The 27343-nt window shown below is 43.5% G+C and overlaps 1 protein-coding gene across 4 annotated transcripts in view; it reads left to right on the top strand.

The window, feature by feature from the left end:
- Positions 1–787: 787 nt before the first annotated feature.
- The window catches only part of ell2 (elongation factor for RNA polymerase II 2), a 50659-nt gene continuing 24103 nt past the window's right edge, over positions 788–27343 (top strand). For 2 of the 4 annotated variants that reach the window (XM_071336443.1, XM_071336442.1), the window contains exons 1-10: positions 790–1122; positions 8199–8246; positions 9077–9198; positions 9419–9570; positions 13540–13799; positions 22550–22674; positions 22786–22858; positions 23080–23809; positions 25917–25980; positions 26171–26342. In XM_071336443.1, the coding sequence (XP_071192544.1) occupies positions 991–1122; positions 8199–8246; positions 9077–9198; positions 9419–9570; positions 13540–13799; positions 22550–22674; positions 22786–22858; positions 23080–23809; positions 25917–25980; positions 26171–26342 (1878 nt within the window). In that variant the 5' untranslated portion in view covers positions 790–990. Of the gene's footprint in view, positions 1123–8198; positions 8247–9076; positions 9199–9418; positions 9571–13539; positions 13800–22549; positions 22675–22785; positions 22859–23079; positions 23810–25916; positions 25981–26170; positions 26343–27343 lie in introns of all 4 variants that reach the window. The other 2 variants (XR_011667267.1, XM_071336444.1) reach the window with 2 other exon arrangements.

Below are 27343 nucleotides of genomic sequence, written 5' to 3'. Positions count from 1 at the left end.
ATTTCAGTCTTGCATGGCCACCCGCAAGTTAGCGTTTTTCGGCATAAATCTTGTTCTGGAGGCAGCTCTGCAGAGTGATCACTAGCCGGCACAGCCACAAAGTCATAAAATCTGATTTTAAACCTAACCCTGACCTTAACCACACTGCTAACCCTAATGCCTAACCTTAAATTAGGACCAAAAAGCTTTTTTGTTGTCATAATATTTTACAATAAAGCCAAATTTGACTTTGCGGCTGGCATATCTAAGGGAAAATGACTCAGTTCTGCCTCCAGGGCAATACCTGCTGGCCACACAGTCTTGGGTGAACAAGCAGTACAGGATGGGACTAAGCACACCCCCTTGAGCTTCATAACAACATAGGCCTACTGGTAAATGCACGAGGGGGTACTTCGGGGGTACTCTGGTATAAGCAAAATATGTAACCAAAAAAGGTTGAGACAACTGCTCTTCCATGGTTACTGGTTTGGCCAGTATGCCTCTAATATTCTTTACTATGGGGGTCTCATCTTTATGAAACCCTACAATGAATATATATTGTTTTCACTATAAATTATTGTAAGAGAATCTGGATCGTGTCATTGAAAAGCAATGGGAAAAAATCTTTGAATTTAATGTAATACCTGTCAGTAGTAAATAAATGTCAACGATAAAAACGTTGTAGGTGTCAGCAGCATACATTTCCACTAATTCCAAGTGGACATTATGATACCGTATTTTTCTATGACATAGTAGTGGACAGACCACAGCTGATTCGATCCATTACTTTCACTTCTCAAAAGAAAGTTATACAATGACAAACCCTAGCATTCATACACTGAAGGTGTGAAGACTGAGTAGGGCTGAAATTACATATGGAAATCACAAATTACATATGGACAAAAGAAAATTGAACAAGCCCTTGGGGGAGTCCCTCCCTTGAATTTGTGTTAGGTAGAGTATCTAAATGCTCGGACATAAGACCAAGACGATGGTAGAGGGTTGGTAAAGATGGCGGCGCTCTCCGTGGATGGAAGGTATGGACTGAATTGTGGCCGACGGAATACAGACCAAGTCACTGTATTGCACGTAAAATTGACAGAGACAGCTTTCAGAGCGATAGAAAGGTACCAAACCTCTAAGGTAAGTTGAATACATGTCTTATAGCTTACCTTATACAACTACCGATGCTATCAAAACTGGTGAACTAACTGCCACGCACAGTCAGGTTGGTCAAACGTTATTCAAATTACCTTGCTAGTTAACGTAACTTACTGTCATACCAATAATGCATATGCCATGAAGTGAGTTAGCAATTTGTGGATTACAAATCAAAGTTTGAGAGAAATGGATTTGTGTAGTCGATGTACTATAGTTAGCTACATTTGGTAATGTAGTTAACGTTAGCTGGCTAACCAAATGTAATTTCCCCAACAACAAAAAATTAACGTTTTCCCCAGCCAAGTCCACTTTTTTTCCTACTCAAGTCAGTACTGAAATGTGACGACAATTGCACTGTTTGGTGAAATCGATGACTATTTTGATGGCAATTTCGCGTGACATCTTTACTTAACTTTAGCTAACTTACCGTATGTTCTTAAGCCAAGGATTGGCACTGTAGTCAGTGTTTTGGAGATGTTAGGAAATATATATATATATATTTATTATTATTATTATTTTTTGGCTAGCTAAGGTAACTATCGTAACCCTTGATCATGAATGACTCTGTTCCATTACACATTACAGTAGCTAAGTCATTGGACGAAGGCGTCTTCTGTACGGGGGAGTTTTGTTAAGCGCACCGATGCTTGGTCTGAACATTAACACGCATCAGTTGTGGTAGCATGATAAGGACCTTATCTTTCATATCAGCGAGAAACAATTTTCAAAAAACATAACGTTAAATGAATACACGCCATTATAGGGTTAGTGTTCCCACACGGCCATATCCCCATGTTACAGCGCGTGTTTACGGAAGACGGCCAAAACAGCAAAATACTCCCATCTAAACGTGAAGTCGAATATCAATTGCGATATGGTTCTAGAAACATAAAGCCCTTTACTTTCATATCACATCAAAATAATTTCACAAATTCAAAATACACACATACTGTACTTTTCAGTGACAACACCTTTTTGGCTGCCTTCCATTACACACAGGAGTTCAGAGCATGCTAGATAGTAAATTAGCAGTAGCTCTGAAAATAAGATAGAATAAGGTCCTTGGACCTTAAAGGTGCAATATGCAGAAAACGTTGCTAAAATCATAATAGTTTGCCTAATGTCAGTTTGTGACAAAACAAGCTGTCATTGTGTGGAAAATAATTGTACCATCTGCTGTGAAATATATTTTCCATAACAGAAAATATTGTATTTTCAGTTGTTTGAAGCTGGTGTACAAAACCGAAAGTAAAAGATGCAAAAACAAAATAAGAACAGGAAGCATAGAAATAACGCACATAGAACAGATCTACCGCACCTGCTTTCAATGAGAATGACAGCTTTATAACTCACATTTCTATGTGAATTTGGTCAGGTCACCCAAAAAGTTACATATTGCAGCTTTAAGGAGTAATGGTAACAGGCTCCTAAAGAGTACATCTTTGGTTAGGGTCTATCGGTGACAAACGTCCTATAATACTATAATAAAGGAGATTGCAATCATAAGCTGAATTTATGACAATAGTCAAAAGTTAGACCGCCAATCTAGCTAGTTCAGAAAGCAATTATTCTGACTAGCTAGCTTGCTAGTTAACATCAACTTGCTGGCTAGCTATACTAAAAGTTTTAGTGGATACATTAAAGTGACAGTCCACTTAAATTATAAAATAAGTTGGCTAATGTTCCTTTTACCTTGAAAGTAGTCAGGGGTACTGTTGTCAACAGTGGATGTTAGTTTACTTAGCTAGCCATTGTCACCAGCTGCTACCATTAGGTCAAACCTGTTTAAGATTACTAAATGTGTATTTTACAAATTCACACCACCATGGTCTACCATTTTTTTAAATTATTATTATTATTTTTTACATGTGTAGCTAGCTATGTTAGCACGTTTTATGAAATTCTCACCCAAAAATCACCTTTTATACAAAAAAAAGTCTAATTCACTCCGTTGTTACTTCTTATCATCTTATCTAATTCACTCCGTTGTTACTTCTTATCCGTTGTTACTTCTTATCATCAATACATTGGTTTCATGCCAAACTATTTTTGGAATAGCAATACACCTTATTATAACAATATTTTGGCTACAGACCTATCCAGTTCCTCCACACTGAGTTTGTCAGTGTACGTTATGTTCATGATTCAACTATGTTCATGACTTAATTCTTGACTTAAATGTGAATGTTACATTGGCAAGCTCCCCAGGCAAGAAACTTTATTGCCAATCTTTATAATAAGCATATAGCATAGGCTACTTGACTGTGTTTTTATATAGAAATTATAGGCCTATTTAATGTTTGATCGGGTTATATGCTGTTTTCTTCAAAATACTCGTCGCTAGGGTTTTCACTCCTTTTACTTCTAATCTTGTGCTTGTTCTCTTAAAGCTACAGTAAAAGTTCATGACAGCATGAACCCTTTTAAACTAGTGCTTTTCAAGGACTTTCTGGATGGGAGAGGTTCCATTTGCACACAGATTAATATAACTAAGCTATTTTATGGTAAGAAAACATTACATATGTTTGCAAAACAGTTCACACATTAGACCTACAAGATATTCACAGAAAAGGGCTAACAGCAATATATATTTTTTAACATAGTTTTGCCCAAATTTAGAAAATCTGAGGCTAAAATGTTTTTTCTTCTGTATTGGCCAATACATTTCCTCTGTCTAATCTAGTGTCCTGGTGGGCAGTAGTGTTGGTATGTGATTTGGATTTGGTCTCATTCCATGGCTTTGCATACCAGGCTTTTCTCAGTGGCAAACACAGAATCATGACTCAGGGAAAAAAAATGTTGTCACAGTTGCGCAAATTCCTATCACGTCAGCCTCTGGTGATTGTGGGCCCTTACGGACTCTTACCAAACCAATCTGTCGGGACCAAATAAAGCTAGCGTGTTAATCCCATGGCCGTACAACCTGTATTATCTGGAAGCACCTCAACAGAGATGCACTTAACGGGCCTCTGGGGCCTGTGATTAACTGGGGCCAGGAGTCCTGGGAAGTTCAATGGACTGTCAACAACACTTACATAATTCCAGAAACAAGCTAGTCAGACTCTGTAGCATATTCCCAGAATGTTCAGGCCATGGACCAATAAAACATTTTTTTTAAATCCTAATCCAAATTATTGGATTTGAAGTTGAGAAACTGGGCCTAAAGGATTTCATTCAGGGACGGTTGGGACTTAAAGTGTGTTGAATTAAGAAGTTAAGATCTTGGCCTGTTAAGTAGCCTAATTCAAGTCAGTGGTAGAAAGGGTGTCAGGAGGGGTGTCAGGAGCTGCCTTGGCCAATAGGAGCTTAGAACAAGCTGACAACAAGCCAATCGAAGTTGGAAGAAGAAGATGGCGCCGAAGAACATGGCTGACGTTTTACATTCTCCCAACCAATTGTGCAATTATTATTATTTTTGCATTTTGTGTAACTTATTTTTTAACCTATTGTGTACATAACGTTGCTGCTACCGTCTCTTATGACCGAAAATAACTTCTGGACATCAGTTTCACACCTTTTGTGTGAAGAAAAGATGCCGGAAAAGGGGACGCAGATCGGGGATCCTTCTGAGAAGCCGGAGGCGAGCGAGTGAACTTTCAATGCCTTCCTCAAACATGCCCACCCCTTCCACATTCCTCAAACATACAAGTATTATACACCATTTTAAATATAAACTTCTTGTTAATCCAACAACAGTGTCCGATTTCAAAAAGGCTTTATTGCGAAAGCATACCTTGCGATTATGTTAGGTCAGCGCCTAGTCACAGAAAAACACAGCCATTTTCCAGCCAAAGAGAGGAGTCACAAAAAGCAGAAATCAAGAAAATGAATAAACAAACCTTTGATCTTCATCAGATGGCACTCATAGGAATTCATGTTACGCAATACATGTATGTTTTGTTCGATAAAGTTAATATTTATATCCAAAAATCTCAGTTTACATTGGCGCGTTATGTTCAGTAATGTTTTGCCTCTAAAAACCATCCGGTGAATTTGTAGAGAGCCACATCAATTTACAGAATTACTCATAAACTTTGATATAAGATGCAAGTGTTATACATAGGATTAGAGAAACTTCTCCTTAATGCAACCGCTCTGTCAGATTTCAAAACTTTACGGTGAAAGCACACCATGCAATAATCTGAGTTCAGCGACCAAAACAAGCCATACAGATACCCGCCATGTTGTGGAGTCAACAAAAGTCAGAAATAGCGTTATAAATATTCACTTATCTTTGATCTTCATCGGAATGCACTCCCAGGAATGCCAGCTCCACAATAAATGTTTGTTTTGTTCGATAAAGTCCATATTTATGTCCAAATACCTCCTTTTTGTTCGCGTTTAGTTCACTCATCCAAATGCACAAGGCGTGAGCACAAAGTCCAGACAAAGTCAAAAAAGTTCCATTACAGTTTGTAGAAACATGTTAAACGATGTATATAATAAATCTTTAGGATGTTTTTATCATAAATCTTCAATAATGTTTCAACCGAACAATTCCTTTGTCATTAGAAAGGAAACGGAATGGAGTTCGTGCTCACGGCCACGTGCGATAAACAACTCATAGCTTTCAGCTGAGGCACCTACTGTGACTGGTCTTATTCGCTCCCCTTTCACAATAAAACCCTCAAACAACTTTATAAAGACTGTTGACATCTAGTGGAAGCCTTGGGAAGTGCAATCTGACCCCATTTACACTGTCTATTGGATAGGCAATCACTTGAAAAACTACAAACCTCAGATTTCCCATTTCCTGGTTGGATTTTTCTCAGGTTTTTGCCTGCCATATGAGTTCTGTTATACTCACAGACATCATTCAAACAGTTTTAGAAACTTCAGAGTGTTTTCTATCCAAATCTACTAATAATATGCATATCCTAGCTTCTGGGCCTGAGTAGCAGGCAGTTTACTCTGGGCATGCTTTTCATCCGGATGTGAAAATACTGCCCCCTTGCATAACAGGTTAAATTAAGGTGAAATAAAATAAATAAAATAAAATCGTGATGGTAAGCCTGGTATGTGTATTGTGACAACACGAGCAAGTTTACTTGCGCTTATCATTTTTAGTGTACACTGTAAAGGGACATTTGCTGAAGGGAAGTTCCTGAAGTTTCAAAACAGCCAGGGAAGAACCTATTCTGCCGTGCCAATGTTTACTCATGTAGCTACCATTATCCGCAACCTGTTGATGTAATCTGACTACATGTGATTTACTTTATTATGATCAGACATACAGTGCCTTCGGAAAGTATTCAGACCCGTTGACTTTTTCCACATTTTGTTACGTTACAGCCTTATTCTTAAATGGATGAAATAAAAATACATCTTCAGCAAACAGGTTGATGTAAATCTTTGCAAATGTATTACCTAAGTATCCTGCTTCCATTGATCACCCTTGAAATGTTTCTACAACTTGATTGGAGTCCATCAATCTTAAATGGAAGAAGTTTGGAACCACCAAGACTCTTCCCAAGACTTTCAGACCATGAGAAACAAGATTATTTGGTCTGATGAAACCAAGATCGAACCCTTTGGCCTGAATGCCAAGCGTCACTTCTGGAGGAAACCTGGCACCATCTCTACGGTGAAGCATGGTGGTGGCAACATCATGCTTTAGCGATGCTTTTCAGTGGCAGGGACTGGGAGACTAGTCAGGATTGAGGGAAAGATAAACGGAGCAAAGTACAGAGATCCTTGATAACCTGCTCCAGAGTGCTCAGGACCTCAGACTGGGGTGAAGGTTCACCTTCCAACAGGACAACGATCTTAAGCACACAGCCAAGACAACGCAGGAGTGGCTTTGGGACAAGTCTGAGTGGCCTAGCCAGCGCCCGGACCTGAACCCGATCGAACATCTCTGGAGAGACCTGAAAATAGCTGTGTAGCAATGCTCCCCATCCAACCTGACAGCTTGAGATGATCTGCAGAGAAGAATGGGAAGAACTCCCCAAATACAGGTGTGCCAAGCTTGTACTGAGTAAATGGTCTGAATACTTATGTAAATGTAATATTTCTGTTTATTTTATAAACTAGCAAAAATGTCTCATCCTGTTTTGCTTTGTCGTTATGGGGTATTGTGTGTAGGTTGAGGGGGGGGGGATGTAATCAATTTTAGAATAAGGCTGTAACCTAACACAAAATGTGGAAAAAGTCCAGGTCTGAATACTCGCTAATTCTGAGGTAATGCTGATATGTGACCATTTTGTCTGAGATGCCTATTATTTACACCGCTTTCAACATAAGAGGGAGTTCCATATTCCTACTCTTACTGTACTTTTTGCTCGTTGCAAATTCATGAAACTATAAACATGCTTTTGCTAGCTAGCTTCTTAGCTAGTTGATTTGCCAGATGAAACACAATATATGCTTACCAATAGCATATCAGCTGTGACTGGTTGACAGAATGGCCTGCTTTTGTCACTTAATGAGAAACGTGTAACGATACTCTAAATCCTCCTCCGACGAGGAGAGGAGAGAGGGATCTGAAGACCAATGTGCAGCGAGGTATGATGACATGATTTATTTAAGACACGACAAAACAACGAAGACAGAAAACGAACTATACTTGAATAAACTACAAAACAAATAAACGATGAAAACAGACCTGGACACGAACTTACATATAACGTGAAGAACGCACGAACAGGTACACGACTACAAACAAACGCTACAGTCCCGTGTGGCACGAACATACATACAGACACAGGAGACAACCACCCACCACAACCAATGTGAAACAACCTCCCTATGTATGTCTCTCAATCAGAGGAAAACGAAAACACCTGCCTCTGATTGAGAGCCATACAAGGTCAATTAAACCTGACACTTAACATAGAACAAACAACACAGACTGCCCACCCAGCTCACGTCCTGACCCACTAAACACAACAATACAAAAGGAAAACAAGGTCAGGAACGTGACAAAACGGCTCTTTTTTTTGTGATAATCCAGTTGTAACTGAGTGACATTCACATTATTGTTATGATGGAACAACTTACAATCAATGCTTATATTGAAAATGTGATTGTAGAGTCTAATCCCTTCCTCTCTTTTTCAGAATGTAACGTCCTCGCGGCCAACAATGCAATTCACGGGACTCCAAGGGGTAAGTATGTTCACATGTCAAATCTTCATTTTGACTTGAGAACTACAGTACTAGTTATGGGTCAACCCTGTGGGGGGTAAACCAAAATTTTAATGCAACCATTATTGAAGACTTAAGCAACCTATCATTTGAGCGCTGGTGGTATACACATTAAATACAATTCCTACCCTAGCTGGTGTAGACCCAAGGTTTTGTGTTTTCAGTGAAATATACATTTGTTAAGCTACGAGTTATATTTAGAGGCTTGTGGCCTAACTCTTTCCACCCTTCTAAAAGCATCTGGTTAACCTCTGACTACCTGGGCTGTACACTATGAATAGTTGAACTCTCCAATGTGTCTATCTATAAATACTTCTCTGGCAGTCTGCAGCTGTGCCCAGAGCAGAGGGAACACACACACACACAGAACAACTCAGACCTCTAAGATCTGCTTGTGTCATGCAAGCTCACGTTCTAATTAGTCTCAGATATCACCTCTCAGATCAGTCTATATTGACAGATGCAACACACTGAACATCACTGTAAAGGGTTAATGTTACAAGACCTTGAGAAATTAGACCCAGTTGAGTGTTTTTTACAGATGGTTTGCTATTTGGCATGACTGACTCTGTCACATTCAAATATGAGCAAAATCTCTTCTTCCCGCCACCGGGCACTATAGCAGTAGAGGGAAATGAAATCCCATTTCCCTTCAGAATGATCGAGTACCTCTGTGCAATATGTCACTCCTGGCAGTTTCATGCATATAGGGAAGAGAGATGCTCCTTGTTTTCTGTGGTTGATTAATATTTTTTTTATTAATTGATCTCCTTTTGATGTGAACCCCACAGCGTATTAAGATCCCAAGGACTGACTCTCCAGATGGATCTCAGAACTTTGACTTCTACCTATCCAATGTGGGCAAGGACAACCCTCAGGGAAGCTTTGAGTGCATCCAACAGTATGTGTCCAGGTAAGCACCCTCTGGAATGAAACCAAGCATGTATCAAATGCTCGCTACTGAAGACCCAGTGTAAATTGTTGTAAGCTGTTTCGTTAACTGAAATAATTGTCACTCTGGTGTCAGAATTTAATGTCATTGAGCCTTGTTAATGAGTAATTGGTTGAATTGAGATGGGTCCATGTTGAGAAACCCTGTGCTGTATGACTGAAACCCCCCCTGTCCTCTCCAGTTCGGGGACACCCCACCTGGTGTCCCTGGGGGTGGTTCAAGACAAAGTCACGTTGTGTGCCACCAACGACTCCTACCAGGTGACTCGGGAGCGCATGACGCTGGCTGAGGAGGATGGGACCAAAGTCCTCAAGCCTGGAGGCCAGTTCAAAGGCAAGTTCCATCCATTTAAGCCCACATTTCCATTGTTTGCGCCTGACTAAGCCCTTTGGGTCCAGCCCTTTTTAAGGCTTGTTCACATTGGCAATTTGAAGTGAATCCACTCCAAAATCTTTGCATATCCGATTCAAATTTGTTGTTTTTCCTGCAGTCTAAACAGCCAAAATGCACATGGAATCAGATATTTCAAGACCCATTTCAAACCACATTCGTAGGTGGTTTGAAATCGGATACAAATCTGATTCCTGGCCATGACTTGTCTGAATGCATATAAATCAGATGTAAGTGGTTTTTAGAACTATTTGGCATATCTTGTTGCTTGCTAGCTACTCTGACAGTTTAACAAGAACGTGTGGTAGTTAACTAGCTTGTTAATTGTTTACGAACAAGTTAGTAAATGTGCTAGAAAGCTAGCTAGGTAGCTGATTAGCTTGTTGACTGCTGTGGTTAGCCAAAAAGGACTGATTTTGAAAGCTAGCATTAGTGCACTAACATGCTAGCTGTTCCCATAGACTTCCTATCATTGAATGACTATCCATTTAAAAGCGCGTCTCGGCAGATATAATTACGTATTTTTTTTGTAGCGGTGGCAACAATTCAGCAGTGTTTGGCCACCACTCCTAAATTAATATAGGGGAAACACTCACTTTGAGTATTGACACTGTCTGCCACCACAGCCATATCTGGGTTAGTCGCACTCTGCAAATAGTTCTTATTTAACGACAACACTGGTCTACAGCCAAACCAATTGTCTTGCCTTTCTATTTCTAATACACTACGACTGGATTAAGGTCGGCCACGTGTAAACGGGAAAGTAAATCTTGGGCTAATCTAATTTGGCTCACTCATCACGTTTTGCCGGTGGAGATACGCTGCACATTCTCTCAATCTCCTTTCCCCTCGTAACAGCTCACTGTTGCTGTAACTGGCCATGCAAAATCTACCTCCACTGACCTGGGAGTGGACGGAGTTCTCCCACAGCAGAGGGCCATAAACTTAGTTTCACTGGCAAAGATTTTTTCTTCAAGCGCCATGCAACAACATAGATTTGATGTCACCCAAATGGCCCATTTGCCACCAGTTATGTTTTTCTAAAAGGCAGTGTGCCCTATAGGCTTCTTTGTATGTGATTATAATTTTAGTACCTTGTGTTTTGCGCAACTATTTGACATGCCTGGATTTCAAACGTTTATTGAAAGATTTTTCATCAAACTGTTCGCTTTTCATTATGCCAGATGGTCCAGCACCATCATCAGACAATTGCTTTAATTTTTGGTGTGATTCTCATTACGGGATAAGGCCTAAAATACAGGATAAAATTTTTCTATGTCGCATGATTGCTCAAAACACAGCCAAACACAGTCTGAATAGGCGTTACAGTTTAGACGATCGTATAGCAACGTTCGTAAAGGGGTAGATGTTCAGGGCTTGTCCACAGTTTCTAATAGAAATAGAGTTCCAGTTATCTACATGAATTGGTATTGTTTATTTAACATGGCATTGCATGTTTTCTCAACAGTAAGCAGATGTGCGTCTTTGCTGGGATGGTTTTTACCTCCTAGGGCTGCTCTGGAACTATATTTAATTCTGCAATATGCAAGTTTAGGTGACCTGACCAAATTTGCAGATGTGTTTTTAGAAATGTCATTCTCAATGAAAGCAAGTCTAAGAAATGGTAGATCTGCTCTATGTATGCTATTTATATGCTTCCCATTCTCAAGTTTTGTTTTTGCATCTTTCACTTTTGGTGTTGTACACCAGCTTCAAACACCTGAAAGTACAATATTTTTGCTTATGGAAAATGTATTTCACAGCAGTTTAGATGGTACAATGATTCTCTACACTAGCTTGTTTATTCACAAACCGAAATTAGGCAAACTATTAGAATTTTAGCAACCAGGAAATGGCTGGATAGTGCATCTTTAACTGCAGGAATCCATGAAATCTTTGCTCTCCGTACTCTCAAACTAGAAAAGTCAGTTAAACCAACCTTTCGGTCTAGTTTCTGCCTGTGGGGATTAATTTGCATATTGTGTCCCAGATGGAAACTGAGAGGGGAGCAGAGGAAAGGGGTAGAGTTTGGGCATGTAACAGCTGGCTCAGTAGAAGCACTCCTATTAACATGTGAAAAATTAGCCCTAACCTTCATTTATTTAGTTTGTTTAGGCTTTGTCCGTTATGTATGTTGGCCTGGGACCTTATGCAATGTTTGTTTTAAATGGGAGACCCATTTACTTGATGCCATTCAGAGTTTAGTACGCCAAAGTGAAATCATAAACACACAGCACTGCTACACGACACGGCAGGTCTGTTGGTTTGAATGACATGCATCAAATTTTATTGGTCATGTTGTGAATTGTTAGATACTACTGCACTGTTGGAGCTAGGAACACAAGCTTTCGCTAAACCCGCAATAACATCTGCTAAATGTGTGTATATGACCCATGAAATTGAATTTGATGCATGTCATGGCAGAAACTGTAATTCTGATAGCAAGCCAACAGAGCTGCTGTGATGGGTAGCTGTGTTTTTATTGTCTCCCATGTAAAGTCACTAGGCTGGCCAGCGCTGAAAGCAAAGCTGATTAGCAGCTGACGCAAGCAACTCACCTACTCCAGTCACTCACCAGGCCTTGAGACAGCAAAAATGTATGTGTGGTTTGTGCACATAGACTGCGAGATCTCTATCAGCATTTGCCCGGAGGAGGCGGCAGACAAGGGTACACGTTTTTCTCTAACCTTTAATCTTGTAGAGCGCTTTAGAATTTCATAATCACTGGAGAGCATTATGGAGAAATGTCAAGGCATCCTGACTAATCAGACAACTTATGAGCTGGGGGCCAGATTCTCTGGATCCTCTTAATGACATTGACTTTTACATTGGGAACTCAGTCTCTCCAAATCAGGCTTCTATGATGTATCTTGTACTAGTAACGTACAGTCAGTTCAAATTCAGTCCACATACAGTTCCGAACACACAATAGTTAAGTAGCAACTTTGACTCTTTAGGGCAGGGTTCCCCAACTGGCAGCACCCGGGCTGAATTTGGCCCACAGGTGGTTTTATTTGGCCCAACAACAAATAACTCTGAGCATTTAAAAATATATATTTTTATTGTTTGTCATAAGACTGTAAAAACACCAGGGAATCATCTCCAAGTGATTTTAATTTTGGAAATCTATTCAAGTATTCCCACGCATAATAGTGAGATACATGATCTTATGCAAATGTAAGCAATATTTGAAATTGTTTTAGTCATATTATACTTAACGAAAATATAAACACAACATGTAAAGTGTTGGTCCCATGTTTCATGAGCTAAAATTAAAGATCCCAGAAATGTTCCATACATACAAAGGTTATTTCCATAAAATGTTGTTCACAAATTTGTTTATCCCTGTTAGTGAGCATTTCTCCTTCACCAAGATATGCCACACCTGTCAAGTGGATTATCAAGAAGCTGATTTAAACAGCATGATCATTACACAGGTGTACTTTGTGTGGGAACAATAATGGCCACTCTAAAATTGTGTTTATATTTTTGTTCAGTGTATATCTGTTTCGACTTTCAATTTGACCAACCATCCACTCAAGAAGAAATCTGCCTGCTGCTGAATGTAATTGATTTATCCCTGCTCTAGTGTTCCAAGTGCCTGCTGGCTTTCGTACTCATCTTTCAGTCAGTGTTCAATAACATTATTATGTTGTCATATTAATAATAAAAACGTTTTAGTTAGTGACTAAGCTGCTAGTTAGCGAGGAGTGCCGTTTCTGCTGTAAACTCAATTGAGGTAAGCAATACAACATTTAACTGATTCATTTAAATGTCAGTGAAACAAATGATCAAATAAATGGATTGTGGACTTCTTAGGTTCCATAATGCCATGGTCTCAACGGATATTGGTTTTGGGCAGATTGTGTGCCATTTTTCTCAGCGTCACCTCCTTCGCCCCTCTAACTTCAGGTAAGAAAGTCCAGATCCGCAAGCCAGCGCCGTCAGGCTCTGAACCAGTCGCGGAGCGCAAGCGCTCCACCCCTATCAACCCAGCCAAGACCATCCGCAAGTGCCTTGCCAACAACCTGGTTTCCCAGCGCCCGTACCGCGACCGCCTCGTCCACCTGCTGGCATTGCGCTCCTACAAGAAGCTGGAGCTACTGGCCAGGCTGCAGCGGGACGGGGTCAGTCAGAAGGACCGCAGCTCTCTTGGGAGCACCCTGCAACAAGTAAGGCTAAGGCTAGCGCCTTGCAACAAGTGAGGCTGAGGCTAGCGCCTTGCAACAAGTGAGGCTGAGGCTAGCGCCTTGCAACAAGTGAGGCTGAGGCTGGCGCCCTGCAACAAGGCTGGTCTGAAAATGTGGTTTGATGCTCCGTATAGAGGGTGTGATGTAATTGCGGCACCTACAGAGGCATGCAGAGGCCAAAATTAAGCTCCGCACTACTGTGCGCCTTCCAAATTTTGTAACAATGTGGAAGGGCTAGCTCCGCATTGACATGATTGGTTAACGGTAGGTGGGGGCGGGAGGTCCTGTATAAACACAAACTCACTTCCTTCACAACTGCTCTGCGAAGCGCAAGAAGTATGAATGCCCTGCCTTCTGCAGAGGCAGTATCGCAGTAAATGCTGTACGCCACTGCAGACACCAGATTGACCATGCAAATCCTTTGAGGCTAGTAGTACCCCTGCAACAAGTAAGGAGGCGGCTAGTACCCCTGCAACAAGTAAGACTAGCAGCCTGCAACAAGTTTGGTTACAACTCTGCAACCATTATGGCTAGCATCCTGCAACAACAAAAGGGGGGTAGAACCCTAAAACAAGTAAGAGGGAGGAGAATAGTACTTTATTGGTTTCATATGAAACTGGGGGGGTTCCTAGCTATTTATGGCAAGTATGAGTAACTGGCAGCACTGTGTATTTTACATTTACATTTAAGTCATTTAGCAGACGCTCTTATCCAGAGCGACTTACAAATTGGTGCATTCACCTTATGATATCCAGTGGAACAACCACTTTACAATAGTGCATCTAACTCTTTTAAGGGGGGGGGGGGTTAGAAGGATTACTTTATCCTATCCTAGGTATTCCTTAAAGAGTTGGGGTTTCAGGTGTCTCCGGTCGTTCCAAGATGGCTTAGCAGTTCAGACGTCATTTCTGTTTCGTATTGTCGTGTCCTGTATATATATATATTTACACCTTTCTTCGCATATCTTTTATATATTTTATTATCCAAGAACTCAACTACAAAAGCTTCCCTGCAAAAGCTTTCCTGCAACCCGCTTCACCAATTACAAAAAAGTATTATTTACCTCAAATCTGAAAAACCACCGTGGAAGCTAGCCAGGGGCTAATTCAGAAGCTAGCCAGAAAGCTAACCAGAAGCTATCCGATAGCTAGCCAAAAGCTAATCTGTAGCTGCCCAGAAATTAGCCGGTCTGCTGGCTAGCGTTGGTGTTTCAGCTGCCCACGTTTTGTGGTCATCAGCTATTCCTTTAGCTCGATAATCTACCGGCACTTTTGTGCAACGCGACTCGGACCGGAGCATTCCGGGACTTTTTTTCTCTCAGTTTCCCCGGATTTCAGCCGCAGGCTCTGGACATTTGCAGCTAGCTAGCTGCAAACCGTGTGACTACTGGCTTACGTCGATCCCGGAGCAAACTCAAATCATTCCGGAGCTAGCCAGCTGAGGAGTTCCATCAGCCATTCCTGGGCTACAGCCACCTATCCGGACCCGTTTTTTTTGTTGTTTTGTTGTTGCTGCAGATACGGAGCCCCACCGGGCCTTCACGACTGACTGCCGACGTTATCTGCCCGAGGGAGTTATCCAACTGGCACCTCCGTCCCGACGTTACCTGAACGCTCATCTGGGGCCCGCTAACCGTTAGCTGTCTTATCGGCTGCTATCTGAATAAGTATATCGGACAATTATTATTATTCTTTTTTTTTTCTTTTTTTTTTCTTGGGTCACTATATCTATTTTGCCAATTTGGATTGATCCCCTCTACCACACGGAACCCCACTAACCTACCAACGGAAACGCACGAGGTATCTACAAATAGACTTCCATACTATGCTATCTTGCTACCGATAGCCATCTACCCGGCCAGCTGTCTGGATCGCCGTGACCCCAACCAACCTCTACTCACTGGACCCTTATTGATCACTCGATTAAGCATGCCTCTCCTTAATGTAAATATGCCTTGTCCATTGCTGTTCTGGTTAGTGTTTATTGGCTTATTTCACTGTAGAGCCTCTAGCCCTGACCACTATACCATATCCAACCTCACAGTTCCACCACCCACATATGCGATGACATCACCTGGTTTCAATGATGTTTCTAGAGACAATATCTCTCTCATCATCACTCAATACCTAGGTTTACCTCCACTGTATTCACATCCTACCATACCTTTGTCTGTACATTATTCCTTTAAGCTATTTTATCGCCCCCAGAAACTTCCTTTTACTCTCTGCTCTAGAAGTTCTAGACGACCAATTCTCATAGCTTTTAGCCGTACCCTTATCCTACTCCTCCTCTGTTCCTCTGGTGATGTAGAGGTGAATCCAGGCCCTGCAGTACCTAGCTCCACTCCTATTCCCCAGGCGCTCTCTTTTGATGACTTCTGTAACCGTAATAGCCTTGGCTTCATGCATGTTAACATTAGAAGCCTCCTCCCTAAGTTTGTTTTGTTCACTGCTTTAGCACACTCTGCCAACCCGGATGTTTTAGCCGTGTCTGAATCCTGGCTTAGAAAGACCACCAAAAATTCTGACATTTTCATCCCCAACTACAAGATTTTCAGACAAGATAGAACGGCCAAAGGGGGCGGTGTTGCAATCTATTGCAAAGATTGCCTGCAGAGTTCTGTTTTACTATCCAGGTCTGTTCCCAAACAATTTGAACTTCTACTTTTAAAAATCCACCTCTCTAAAAACAAGTCTCTCACCGTTGCCGCCTGCTATAGACCACCCTCTGCCCCCAGCTGTGCTCTGGACACTATATGTGAACTGATTGCCCCCCATCTATCTTCAGAGCTCGTGCTGCTAGGCGACCTAAATTTTGATGCCCTCAATCTCACACAAATTATCAATGAACCTACCAGGTACCACCCCAATTCCGTAAACACGGGTACCCTCATAGATATCATCCTAACAAACTTGCCCTCCAAATACACCTCTGCTGTTTTCAACCAAGATCTCAGCGATCACTGCCTCATTGCCTGCATCCGTAATGGGTCAGCGGTCAAACGACCTCCACTCATCACTGTCAAACGCTCCCTGAAACACTTCAGCGAGCAGGCCTTTCTAATCGACCTGGCCGAGGTATCCTGGAAGGATATTGATCTCATCCCGTCAGTAGAGGATGCCTGGACATTTTTTTAAAATGCCTTCCTCACCATCTTGAATAAGCATGCCCCATTCAAGAAATTTAGAACCAGGAACAGATATAGCCCTTGGTTCTCTCCTGACCTGACTGCCCTTAACCAACAGAAAAACATCCTATGGCGTTCTGCATTAGCATCGAACAGCCCCCGTGATATGCAACTTTTCAGGGAAGCTAGAAACCAGTATACACAGGCAGTTAGAAAAGCCAAGGCTAGCTTTTTCAAGCAGAAATTTGCTTCCTGCAACACAAATTCAAAAAAGTTCTGGGACACTGTAAAGTCCATGGAGAATAAGAACACCTCCTCCCAGCTTCCAACTGCTCTGAAGATAGGAAACACTGTCACCACCGACAAATCCACTATAATTGAGAATTTCAATAAGCATTTTTCTACGGCTGGCCATGCTTTCCACCTGGCTACCCCTACCCCGGACAACAGCACTGCCCTCCCCTCTGCTACTCGCCCAAGCCTTCCCCATTTCTCTTTCTCCCAAATACAGTCAGCTGATGTTCTAAAAGAGCTGCAAAATCTGGACCCTTACAAATCAGCCGGGCTAGATAATCTGGACCCTTTCTTTCTAAAACTATCTGCTGAAATTGTTGCCACCCCTATTACTAGCCTTTTCAACCTCTCTTTCGTGTCGTCTGAGATTCCCAAAGATTGGAAAGCAGCTGCGGTTATCCCCCTCTTCAAAGGGGGGGACACTCTTGACCCTAACAGCTACAGACCTATATCTATCCTACCCTGCCTTTCTAAGGTCTTCGAAAGCCAAGTCAACAAACAGATTACCGACCATTTCGAATCCCACCATACCTTCTCCGCTATGCAATCTGGTTTCAGAGCTGGTCATGGGTGCACCTCAGCCACGCTCAAGGTCATAAACGATATCTTAACCGCCATCGATAGGAAACAATACTGTGCAGCCGTATTCATTGACCTGGCCAAGGCTTTTGACTCTGTCAATCACCACATCCTCATCGGCAGACTCGACAGCCTTGGTTTCTCTAATGATTGCCTCGCCTGGTTCACCAACTACTTCTCTGATCGAGTTCAGTGTGTCAAATCGGAGGGTCTGTTGTCCGGGCCTCTGGCAGTCTCCATGGGGGTGCCACAGGGTTCAATTCTTGGACCGACTCTCTTCTCTGTATACATCAATGATGTCGCTCTTGCTGCTGGTGATTCTCTGATCCACCTCTACGCAGACGACACTATTCTGTATACTTCTGGCCCTTCTTTTGACACTGTGTTAACAACCCTCCAGGCGAGCTTCAATGCCATACAACTCTCCTTCCGTGGCCTCCAATTGCTCTTAAATACAAGTAAAACTAAATGCATGCTCTTCAACCGATCGCTGCCTGCACCTGCCCGCCTGTCCAACATCACTACTCTGGACGGCTCTGACCTAGAATATGTGGACAACTACAAATACCTAGGTGTCTGGTTAGACTGTAAACTCTCCTTCCAGACTCACATCAAACATCTCCAATCCAAAGTTAAATCTAGAATTGGCTTCCTATTCCGCAACAAAGCATCCTTCACTCATGCTGCCAAACATACCCTTGTAAAACTGACCATCCTACCAATCCTCGACTTCGGTGATGTCATTTACAAAATAGCCTCCAAAACCCTACTCAATAAATTGGATGCAGTCTATCACAGTGCCATCCGTTTTGTCACCAAAGCCCCATATACTACCCACCACTGCGACCTGTACACTCTCGTTGGCTGGCCCTCGCTTCATACTCGTCGCCAAACCCACTGGTTCCAGGTCATCTACAAGACCCTGCTAGGTAAAGTCCCCCCTTATCTCAGCTCGCTGGTCACCATAGCAACACCTACCTGTAGCACGCGCTCCAGCAGGTTTATCTCTCTGGTCACCCCCAAAACCAATTCTTCCTTTGGCCGCCTCTCCTTCCAGTTCTCTGCTGCCAATGACTGGAACGAACTACAAAAATCTCTGAAACTGGAAACACTTATCTCCCTCACTAGCTTTAAGCACCAGCTGTCAGAGCAGCTCATAGATTACTGCACCTGTACATAGCCCATCTATAATTTAGCCCAAACAACTACCTCTTTACCTACTGTATTTATTTATTTATTTTGCTCCTTTGCACCCCATTATTTCTGTCTCTACTTTGCGCTTTCTTCCACTGCAAACCAACCATTCCAGTGTTTTTAGTTTTATTTTACTTGCTGTGTTGTATTTACTTCGCCACCATGGCCTTTTTATATTTTTATTTATTTATACATATATTTGTTTGCCTTCACCTCCCTTATCTCACCTCACTTGCTCACATTGTATATAGACTTATTTTTTTTTCACTGTATCATTGACTATATGTTTGTTTTACTCCATGTGTAACTATGTGTTGTTGTATGTGTCGAACTGCTTTGCTTTATCTTGGCCAGGTCGCAATTGTAAATGAGAACGTGTTCTCAATTTGCCTACCTGGTTAAATAAAGGTTAAATAAATAAAAATAAAATAAATAAAAAAGGTGGTGATTGACTCCGCTGACCTGGCGTCGTGAGGGAGTTTGTTCCACCATTGGGGTGCCAGAGCAGCGAACAGTTTTGACTGGGCTGAGCGGGAACTGTACTTCCTCAGAGGTAGGGAGGCGAGCAGGCCAGAGGTGGATGAACGCAGTGCCCTTGTTTGGGTGTAGGGCCTGATCAGAGCCTGAAGGTACGGAGGTGCCGTTCCCCTCACAGCTCCGTAGGCAAGCACCATGGTCTTGTAGCGGATGCGAGCTTCAACTGGAAGCCAGTGGAGAGAGCGGAGGAGCGGGGTGACGTGAGAGAACTTGGGAAAGTTGAACACCAGACGGGCTGCGGCGTTCTGGATGAGTTGTAGGGGTTTAATGGCACAGGCAGGGAGCCCAGCCAACAGCGAGTTGCAGTAATCCAGACGGGAGATGACAAGTGCCTGGATTAGGACCTGCGCCGCTTCCTGCGTGAGGCAGGGTCGTACTCTGCGAATGTTGTAGAGCATGAACCTACAGGAACGGGTCACCGCCTTGATGTTAGTTGAGAACGACAGGGTGTTGTCCAGGATCACGCCAAGGTTCTTAGCACTCTGGGAGGAGGACACAATGGAGTTGTCAACCGTGATGGCGAGATCATGGAACGGGCAGTCCTTCCCCGGGAGGAAGAGCAGCTCCGTCTTGCCGAGGTTCAGCTTGAGGTGGTGATCCGTCATCCACACTGATATGTCTGCCAGACATGCAGAGAACCAGGTGGTGAATCGCATATCAGAGGGGGGAAAGGAGAAGATTAATTGTGTGTCGTCTGCATAGCAATGATAGGAGAGACCATGTGAGGATATGACAGAGCCAAGTGACTTGGTGTATAGCGAGAATAGGAGAGGGCCTAGAACAGAGCCCTGGGGGACACCCCCAGGAACAGAGCCCTGGGGGACACCACTCGCCACGCCACCTGGTAGGAGCGACCTGTCAGGTAGGACGCAATCCAAGCGTGGGCCGCGCCGGAGATGCCCAGCTCGGAGAGGGTGGAGAGGAGGATCTGATGGTTCACAGTATCAAAGGCAGCCGATAGGTCTAGAAGGATGAGAGCAGAGGAGAGAGAGTTAGCTTTAGCAGTGCGGAGCGCCTCCGTGACACAGAGAAGAGCAGTCTCAGTTGAATGACTAGTCTTGAAACCTGACTGATTTGGATCAAGAAGGTCATTCTGAGAGAGATAGCAGGAGAGCTGGCCAAGGACGGCACGTTCAAGAGTTTTGGAGAGAAAAGAAAGAAGGGATACTGGTCTGTAGTTGTTGACATCGGAGGGATCGAGTGTAGGTTTTTTCAGAAGGGGTGCAACTCTCGCTCTCTTGAAGACGGAAGGGACGTAGCCAGCGGTCAAGGATGAGTTGATGAGCGAGGTGAGGTAAGGGAGAAGGTCTCCGGAAATGGTCTGGAGAAGAGAGGAGGGGATAGGGTCAAGCGGGCAGGTTGTTGGGCGGCCGGCCGTCACAAGACGCGAGATTTCATCTGGAGAGAGAGGGGAGAAAGAGGTCAAAGCACAGGGTAGGGCAGTGTGAGCAGAACCAGCGGTGTCATTTGACTTAGCAAACGAGGATCGGATGTCGTCGACCTTCTTTTCAAAATGGTTGACGAAGTCATCAGCAGAGAGGGAGGAGGGGGGAGGAGGGGGAGGAGGATTCAGGAGGGAGGAGAAGGTGGCAAAGAGCTTCCTAGGGTTAGAGGCAGATGCTTGGAATTTAGAGTGGTAGAAATTGGCTTTAGCAGCAGAGACAGAAGAGGAGAATGTAGAGAGGAGGGAGTGAAAGGATGCCAGGTCCGCAGGGAGGCGAGTTTTCCTCCATTTCCGCTCGGCTGCCCGGAGCCCTGTTCTGTGAGCTCGCAATGAGTCGTCGAGCCACGGAGCAGGAGGGGAGGACCGAGCCGGCCTGGAGGATAGGGGACATAGAGAGTCAAAGGATGCAGAAAGGGAGGAGAGGAGGGTTGAGGAGGCAGAATCAGGAGATAGGTTGGAGAAGGTTTGAGCAGAGGGAAGAGATGATAGGATGGAAGAGGAGAGAGTAGCGGGGGAGAGAGAGCGAAGGTTGGGACGGCGCGATACCATCCGAGTAGGGGCAGTGTGGGAAGTGTTGGATGAGAGCGAGAGGGAAAAGGATACAAGGTAGTGGTCGGAGACTTGGAGGGGAGTTGCAATGAGATTAGTGGAAGAACAGCATCTAGTAAAGATGAGGTCAAGCGTATTGCCTGCCTTGTGAGTAGGGGGGGAAGGTGAGAGGGTGAGGTCAAAAGAGGAGAGGAGTGGAAAGAAGGAGGCAGAGAGGAATGAGTCAAAGGTAGACGTGGGGAGGTTAAAGTCACCCAGAACTGTGAGAGGTGAGCCATCCTCAGGAAAGGAACTTATCAGGGCGTCAAGCTCATTGATGAACTCTCCAAGGGAACCTGGAGGGCGATAAATGATAAGGATGTTAAGCTTGAAAGAAAGTGTATGAGAAGACAAATGTTCCTGTTTACCCTTAGGACCCATTACCCTTCTTAGGCATTAAACACCAAATGCAAATCAGTCTAGGAGACCAATTCCCTGTAATACAAAGACCTTCATTCACAATTACTGAATTGTGAATGAAGAACCAAGCAGCAAGAACCAAGCAGCCATACATTAAAGTCAGTAGTCTTATTAGACACACACACACACACACACACATATAGCAAGAACCAAGCACGCACAGATCACACAGCAAGAATCAAGCACACAGACACACTTATACTAGCTATTGGAGATGATGTACTGAACTACTCAGACTGGTTTACTTTGCAACAGCAACTGTGGTAAGCTGACTATCCATGCTTGGTATACAGAAAACACAATACTCATACTTTGTTTGGGGATTTGCCTAGTGTTGTGATTGAATACAGAGATGCTGGATTTGAAATGCAGTGATTTCATACCCAGGTTGAGATGCAAGTAGGGCAGGCATTAATGGAAGAAAAGTCTAACTCTTAGGGAAAAAAATAATACCAGCGGTTGTATTTGAATTGCTTTTAATGCTCCCAAATGATTGGAGAGCACTTTTTTTCAAATGGAAATCTTTTTTGTGGGTATATTTGTTCACAGGTGGCCAACCTGAACCCCAAAGATAACTCGTACACTATGAAGGACTTTGTGTACCGTGAGGTGCAGAGGGACTGGCCAGGCTACTCTGAGGACGACCGCGTTCAGGTTAATGGAATTCTGGCCCGGTAGGTCACAATACATTTCACCCTCCTGAACAGGCCCCTGCATTTCTTGCAAGCAGAACCTCGTGGTGACTATGTAGCAGCGACTCACAGTTGGTTCTCCCTCTCTCTCAGGAAACTGGGCCTTCCCACTGAGCCGCTTTCCTCCAGCAGTCCTCCTAAAGATGGCTTCCCGGGCTCCCCACAGGTAACGCTTCAACTCTACACTCTGTTAGACACACACCTTCAGTATTACTTGCACAAACCAGCGTGTAAGCTAACAGACAAGCCAAACCTGATGACCAGGTCTCCTGTAAAGAGACATTTTATCTCAAACCAAATGCTAATGTTTACTAAGATCAAAAATAGCCTTTTATCACTAATTCACAAAAGAGATATTTTGTGTTTTGAATTGTTTGTGTCTTTCAGAAGTGCCAGGCCGAGTTGCCGAGTCACTTCACTGACCCCTTGATGCCCAAGAAGCCCCGCATTTCCCATGTCACCAGCCAAGGGCCACCCACCGCCCCCCCCTCGTCCTCTAGAGAGCGCCGCAGCGCCACTAAGGGGGACAACAGCCACCACAGCTCCGCTGCCACCACCAAATGCTCGTCTCTCCCAGCCAGGCCCACCACGGCTGGCCCGCCCCTCAACCACCTCCCCCCTCCCTCCCAGCTGCCCGTTTCTCACCGCCGTCGTCTGTCTCATCACCCTGGCCTGGACTCCAACTCCAACTCGCCCAGCACGCCTGAGGGCCGTGGCACCCAGGACCTGCCCCTTGACCAGAGCTCAACCTGCCTGGACCACTCCTTCTCACCGATAGCCAGGCCCCCAGGCAGGACCGCCAACCGCTATGGCTCCGGCATGCCGCCCCCGGCCAGCTCCAGCCGCCCAGCCCTCACCATCTCCTCTTCATCATCCTGTTCCTCTACCATTATCCCCCCTCCCTTGCCCAGCAGTAGCAAGAAGTCAAATAAGCACAAAGAGAAGGACAGAGAGAAGGAGCGGTGTAGGGAGGGGCGCAGCATCACATACGATGGCGTCAGCCCCCGAGAGGTACAGGTTGAGGACGGCCAAAGGCCCAGGAAGAGACACCGCGCCAAGGGGGAGGAAAGACGAAGGCCAGTCATCCCCGCCAAAAGCCCAGTCTGCTCAGAGGAAGGTAGTCTACCTTAATGCCTTGGTTCGGCTCCATGCTTGAATGCCTTGTTAAGAAGGGAAAGGGATGAGTGCTTGCTCATCATGCAAGGCCTGATTCCAATCCATGGTTTTGTAATGACAGCAATGCACTACTGTATTAGACAACCAGGCATTGAAAGTGCACTGATGGTGTGAATGCTTGGAAAGGGCAAAGTGTATGCATGCTTTGAACACGATGGGCTGCTTGCGTATTGGAGTACGTTTCTCACTTGAGTTGTATGTATGTATGTACAGTTGAAGTCGAAGTTTACATGCATACACTTAGGTTGGAGTCATTAAAACTCGTTTTTCAACCACTCAACAAATTTCTTAACAAACTATCGTTTTGGCAAGTCGGTTAGGACATCTACTTTGTGCACGACACAAGTAATTTTTACAACAATTGCTTACAGACCGATTATTTCACTTATAATTCACTGTATCACAATTCCAGTGGGTCAGAAGTTTACTGTGCCTTTTTTAAACAGCTTGGAAAATTCCAGAAAATGATGTCATGGCTTTAGAAGCTTCTGGTAGGCTAATTGACATCATTTGAGTCAATTGGAGGTGTACTTGTGGATGTATTTCAAGCCCTACCTTCAAACTCAGTGCCTCTTTGCTTGACATCATGGGAAAATGAAAAGAAATCAGCCAAGACCTCAGAAGAAAAATTGTAGACCTCCACATGTCTGGTTCATCCTTGGGAGAAATTTCCAAACGCCTGAAGGTACCACGTTCATCTGTACAAACAATAGTACGCAAGTATAAACACCATGGTACCATGCAGCCGTCATACCGCTCAGAAAGGAGACGTATTCTGTCTCTTAGAGATGAACGTACTTTGGTGTGAAAAGTGCAAATCAATCCCAGAACAACAGCAAAGGACCTTGTGAAGATGCTGGAGGAAACGGGTACAAAAGTATCTATATCCACAGTAAAACGAGTCCTATATCGACATAACCTGAAACGCCGCTCAGCAAGGAAGAAGCCACTGCTCAAAACCCGCCGTGGAAAAGCCAGACTACGGTTTGCAACTGCACATGGGGACATAGAAATAGAACTGTTTGGCCATAATGACCATCATTATGTTTGGAGGGAAAAGGGGGACGCTTGCAAGCCGAAGAACACCATCCCAACTTTGAAGCACGGAGGTGGCAGCATTATGTTGTGGGTGTGCTTTGCTGCAGGAGGGACTGGTGCACTTCACAAAATAGATGGCATCACGAGGAGGAAAATTTGGTGGATATATTGAAGCAACATCTCAAGACATCAGTCAGGAAGTTAAAGCTTGGTTGCAAATGGGTCTTACAAATGGACAATGACCCCAAGCATACTTCCAACGTTGTGGCAAAATGGCTTAAGGACAACAAATTCAAGGTATTGGAGTGGCCATCACAAAGCCCTGACCTCAATCTTATAGAAAATGTGTGGGCAGAATTGAAAAAGCGTGTATGAGCAAGGAGGCCTGCAAACCTGAGTCAGTTACACCAGCTCTGTCAGGAGGAATGGGCCAAAATTCAAGCTTGTGGAAGGCTACCTGAAATGTTTGACCCAAGTTAAACAATTTAAAGCCAATGCTACCAAATACTAATTGAGTGAATGCAAACTTCTGACCCACTGGGAATGTGATGAAATAAATAAAAGCTAAAATAAATAATTTCACATTCTTAAAATAAAGTGGTGATCCTAACTGACCTACGACAGGGACTTTTTACTAGGATGAAATGTCAGGATTTGTGAAACTGGGTTCACTCTGACAACTGTTTCAAGACCAGTACTTTTGAATAGTTTGTTTTACATTTATGTTAGTTTAGTCATTTAGCAGGAGCTCTTATCCAGAGTGACGTATAGTTCATTTTAAGATGGGTGGGACAACCACATTAGTCATAGTAAATACATTTTTCCTCATAGTAGCTTTCAGCAAATTTAGAGCTAGTAAGAGGGAACAGAGTCAAGTGTGAGTGTTAGTTTACAAAAAAGAAATTGTGTGGGGGGGGTGCGAGTCATTATTTTAAGGCTAGTAAAGAGAGCTGTTCTGATGTCAGTTGATGAAGAATTATTGTCCGATGTGTGTCTTTGTTATTCCCCAGACAATAAAAAGAGGCCAGTCCACTCCACAGACTTCTCCACCACTGTGATGCCAGATTACATATGGTGATTACTTTTATTTACTGACTTAATCCTCTTTGTTCTATGTTGAACATGAAGCTTCCATAAGAATGCCACTGCTGCCAATCAACCTTGTTTGGGATGGTACCCCCTTTTAGCCCTCTCAAATACAATTGAATGGCACGTGTGTGTGAATGTTTCCTGATCACTGTCCTGTGCTGCTGTCCCCCTACAGTAAGTACATGGCAGTGGTGTCCATGGACCAGAGGCAGATTTACAAGGACAACTTCAACGCCGAGTATGAGGAGTACCGCATCCTGCATGCCCGTGTGGAGAAGATCACTCGCCACTTCACCCAGCTAGACGCTCAGTGCAGGAGGCTGCCGCCTGGCACCAGAGAGTACCAGGTCAGATTATAACAAACTACACCACAGAACACCAGGTCAAAATACAAGACTACACCACAGGTACAACCAGGTCAAAATACAAGACTACACCACAGGTACAACCAGGTCAAAACACAACAAGCTATGCCACATAACTTGAGGGGTATACTACAATGCAGGTTCAATGAGTTAGCCAGCTAATTTCATTAAACAACCAGAAATTACTATTGATTTTCTGGTTCATTTAAGAAAGCTAAACTTTGATACTTTTTTTATTTCACTTTTATTTAACCAGGTAGGCTAGTTGAGAACAAGTTCTCATTTGCAACTGTGACCCGGCCAAGATAAAGCATAGCAATTCGACACATACAACAACAGAGTTACACATGGAATAAACAAAACATAGTCAATAATACAGTAGAAGAAAAGAAAACAAAAAGTATATATACAGTGAGTGCAAATGAGGTAAGATAAGGGAGTTAAGGCAATAAATAGGCGATGGTGGCGAAGTGATTACAATATAGCAATTAAACACTGGAATAGTAGATATGCAGAAGATGAATGTGCAAGTAGAGATACTGGGGTGCAAAGGAGGAAGATAAATAAATACAGTATGGGGATGAGGTAGGTAGATGGGCCAACCAACGAGAGCGTACAGGTCACAATGGTGGGTAGTGTATGGGGCTTTGGTGATAAAACAGGTGGCACTGTGATAGACTGCATCCAGTTTGTTGAGTAGAGTGTTGGAGGCTATTTTATAGATGACATCACCGAAGTTGAGGATCGTTAGTATGGTCAGTTTTAAAAGGGTATGTTTGGCAGCATGAGTGAAGGATGCTTTGTTGTGATATAGGAAGCCAATTCTAGATTTAATTTTATGATTGGAGATGCTTAATGTGAGTCTGGAAGGAGAGTTTACAGTCTAACCAGACACCTAGGTATTTGTAGTTGTCCGCGTATTCTAAGTCAGAGCCGTCCAGAGTAGTAATGCTGGATGGGCGAGCAGGTGCGGGCAGTGATCG

Source organism: Salvelinus alpinus, chromosome 12, assembly GCF_045679555.1.
Source record: "Salvelinus alpinus chromosome 12, SLU_Salpinus.1, whole genome shotgun sequence".
Taxonomy (NCBI): Eukaryota; Metazoa; Chordata; class Actinopteri; order Salmoniformes; family Salmonidae; genus Salvelinus; species Salvelinus alpinus.
This window is presented reverse-complemented; position numbering and strand designations above follow the sequence as displayed.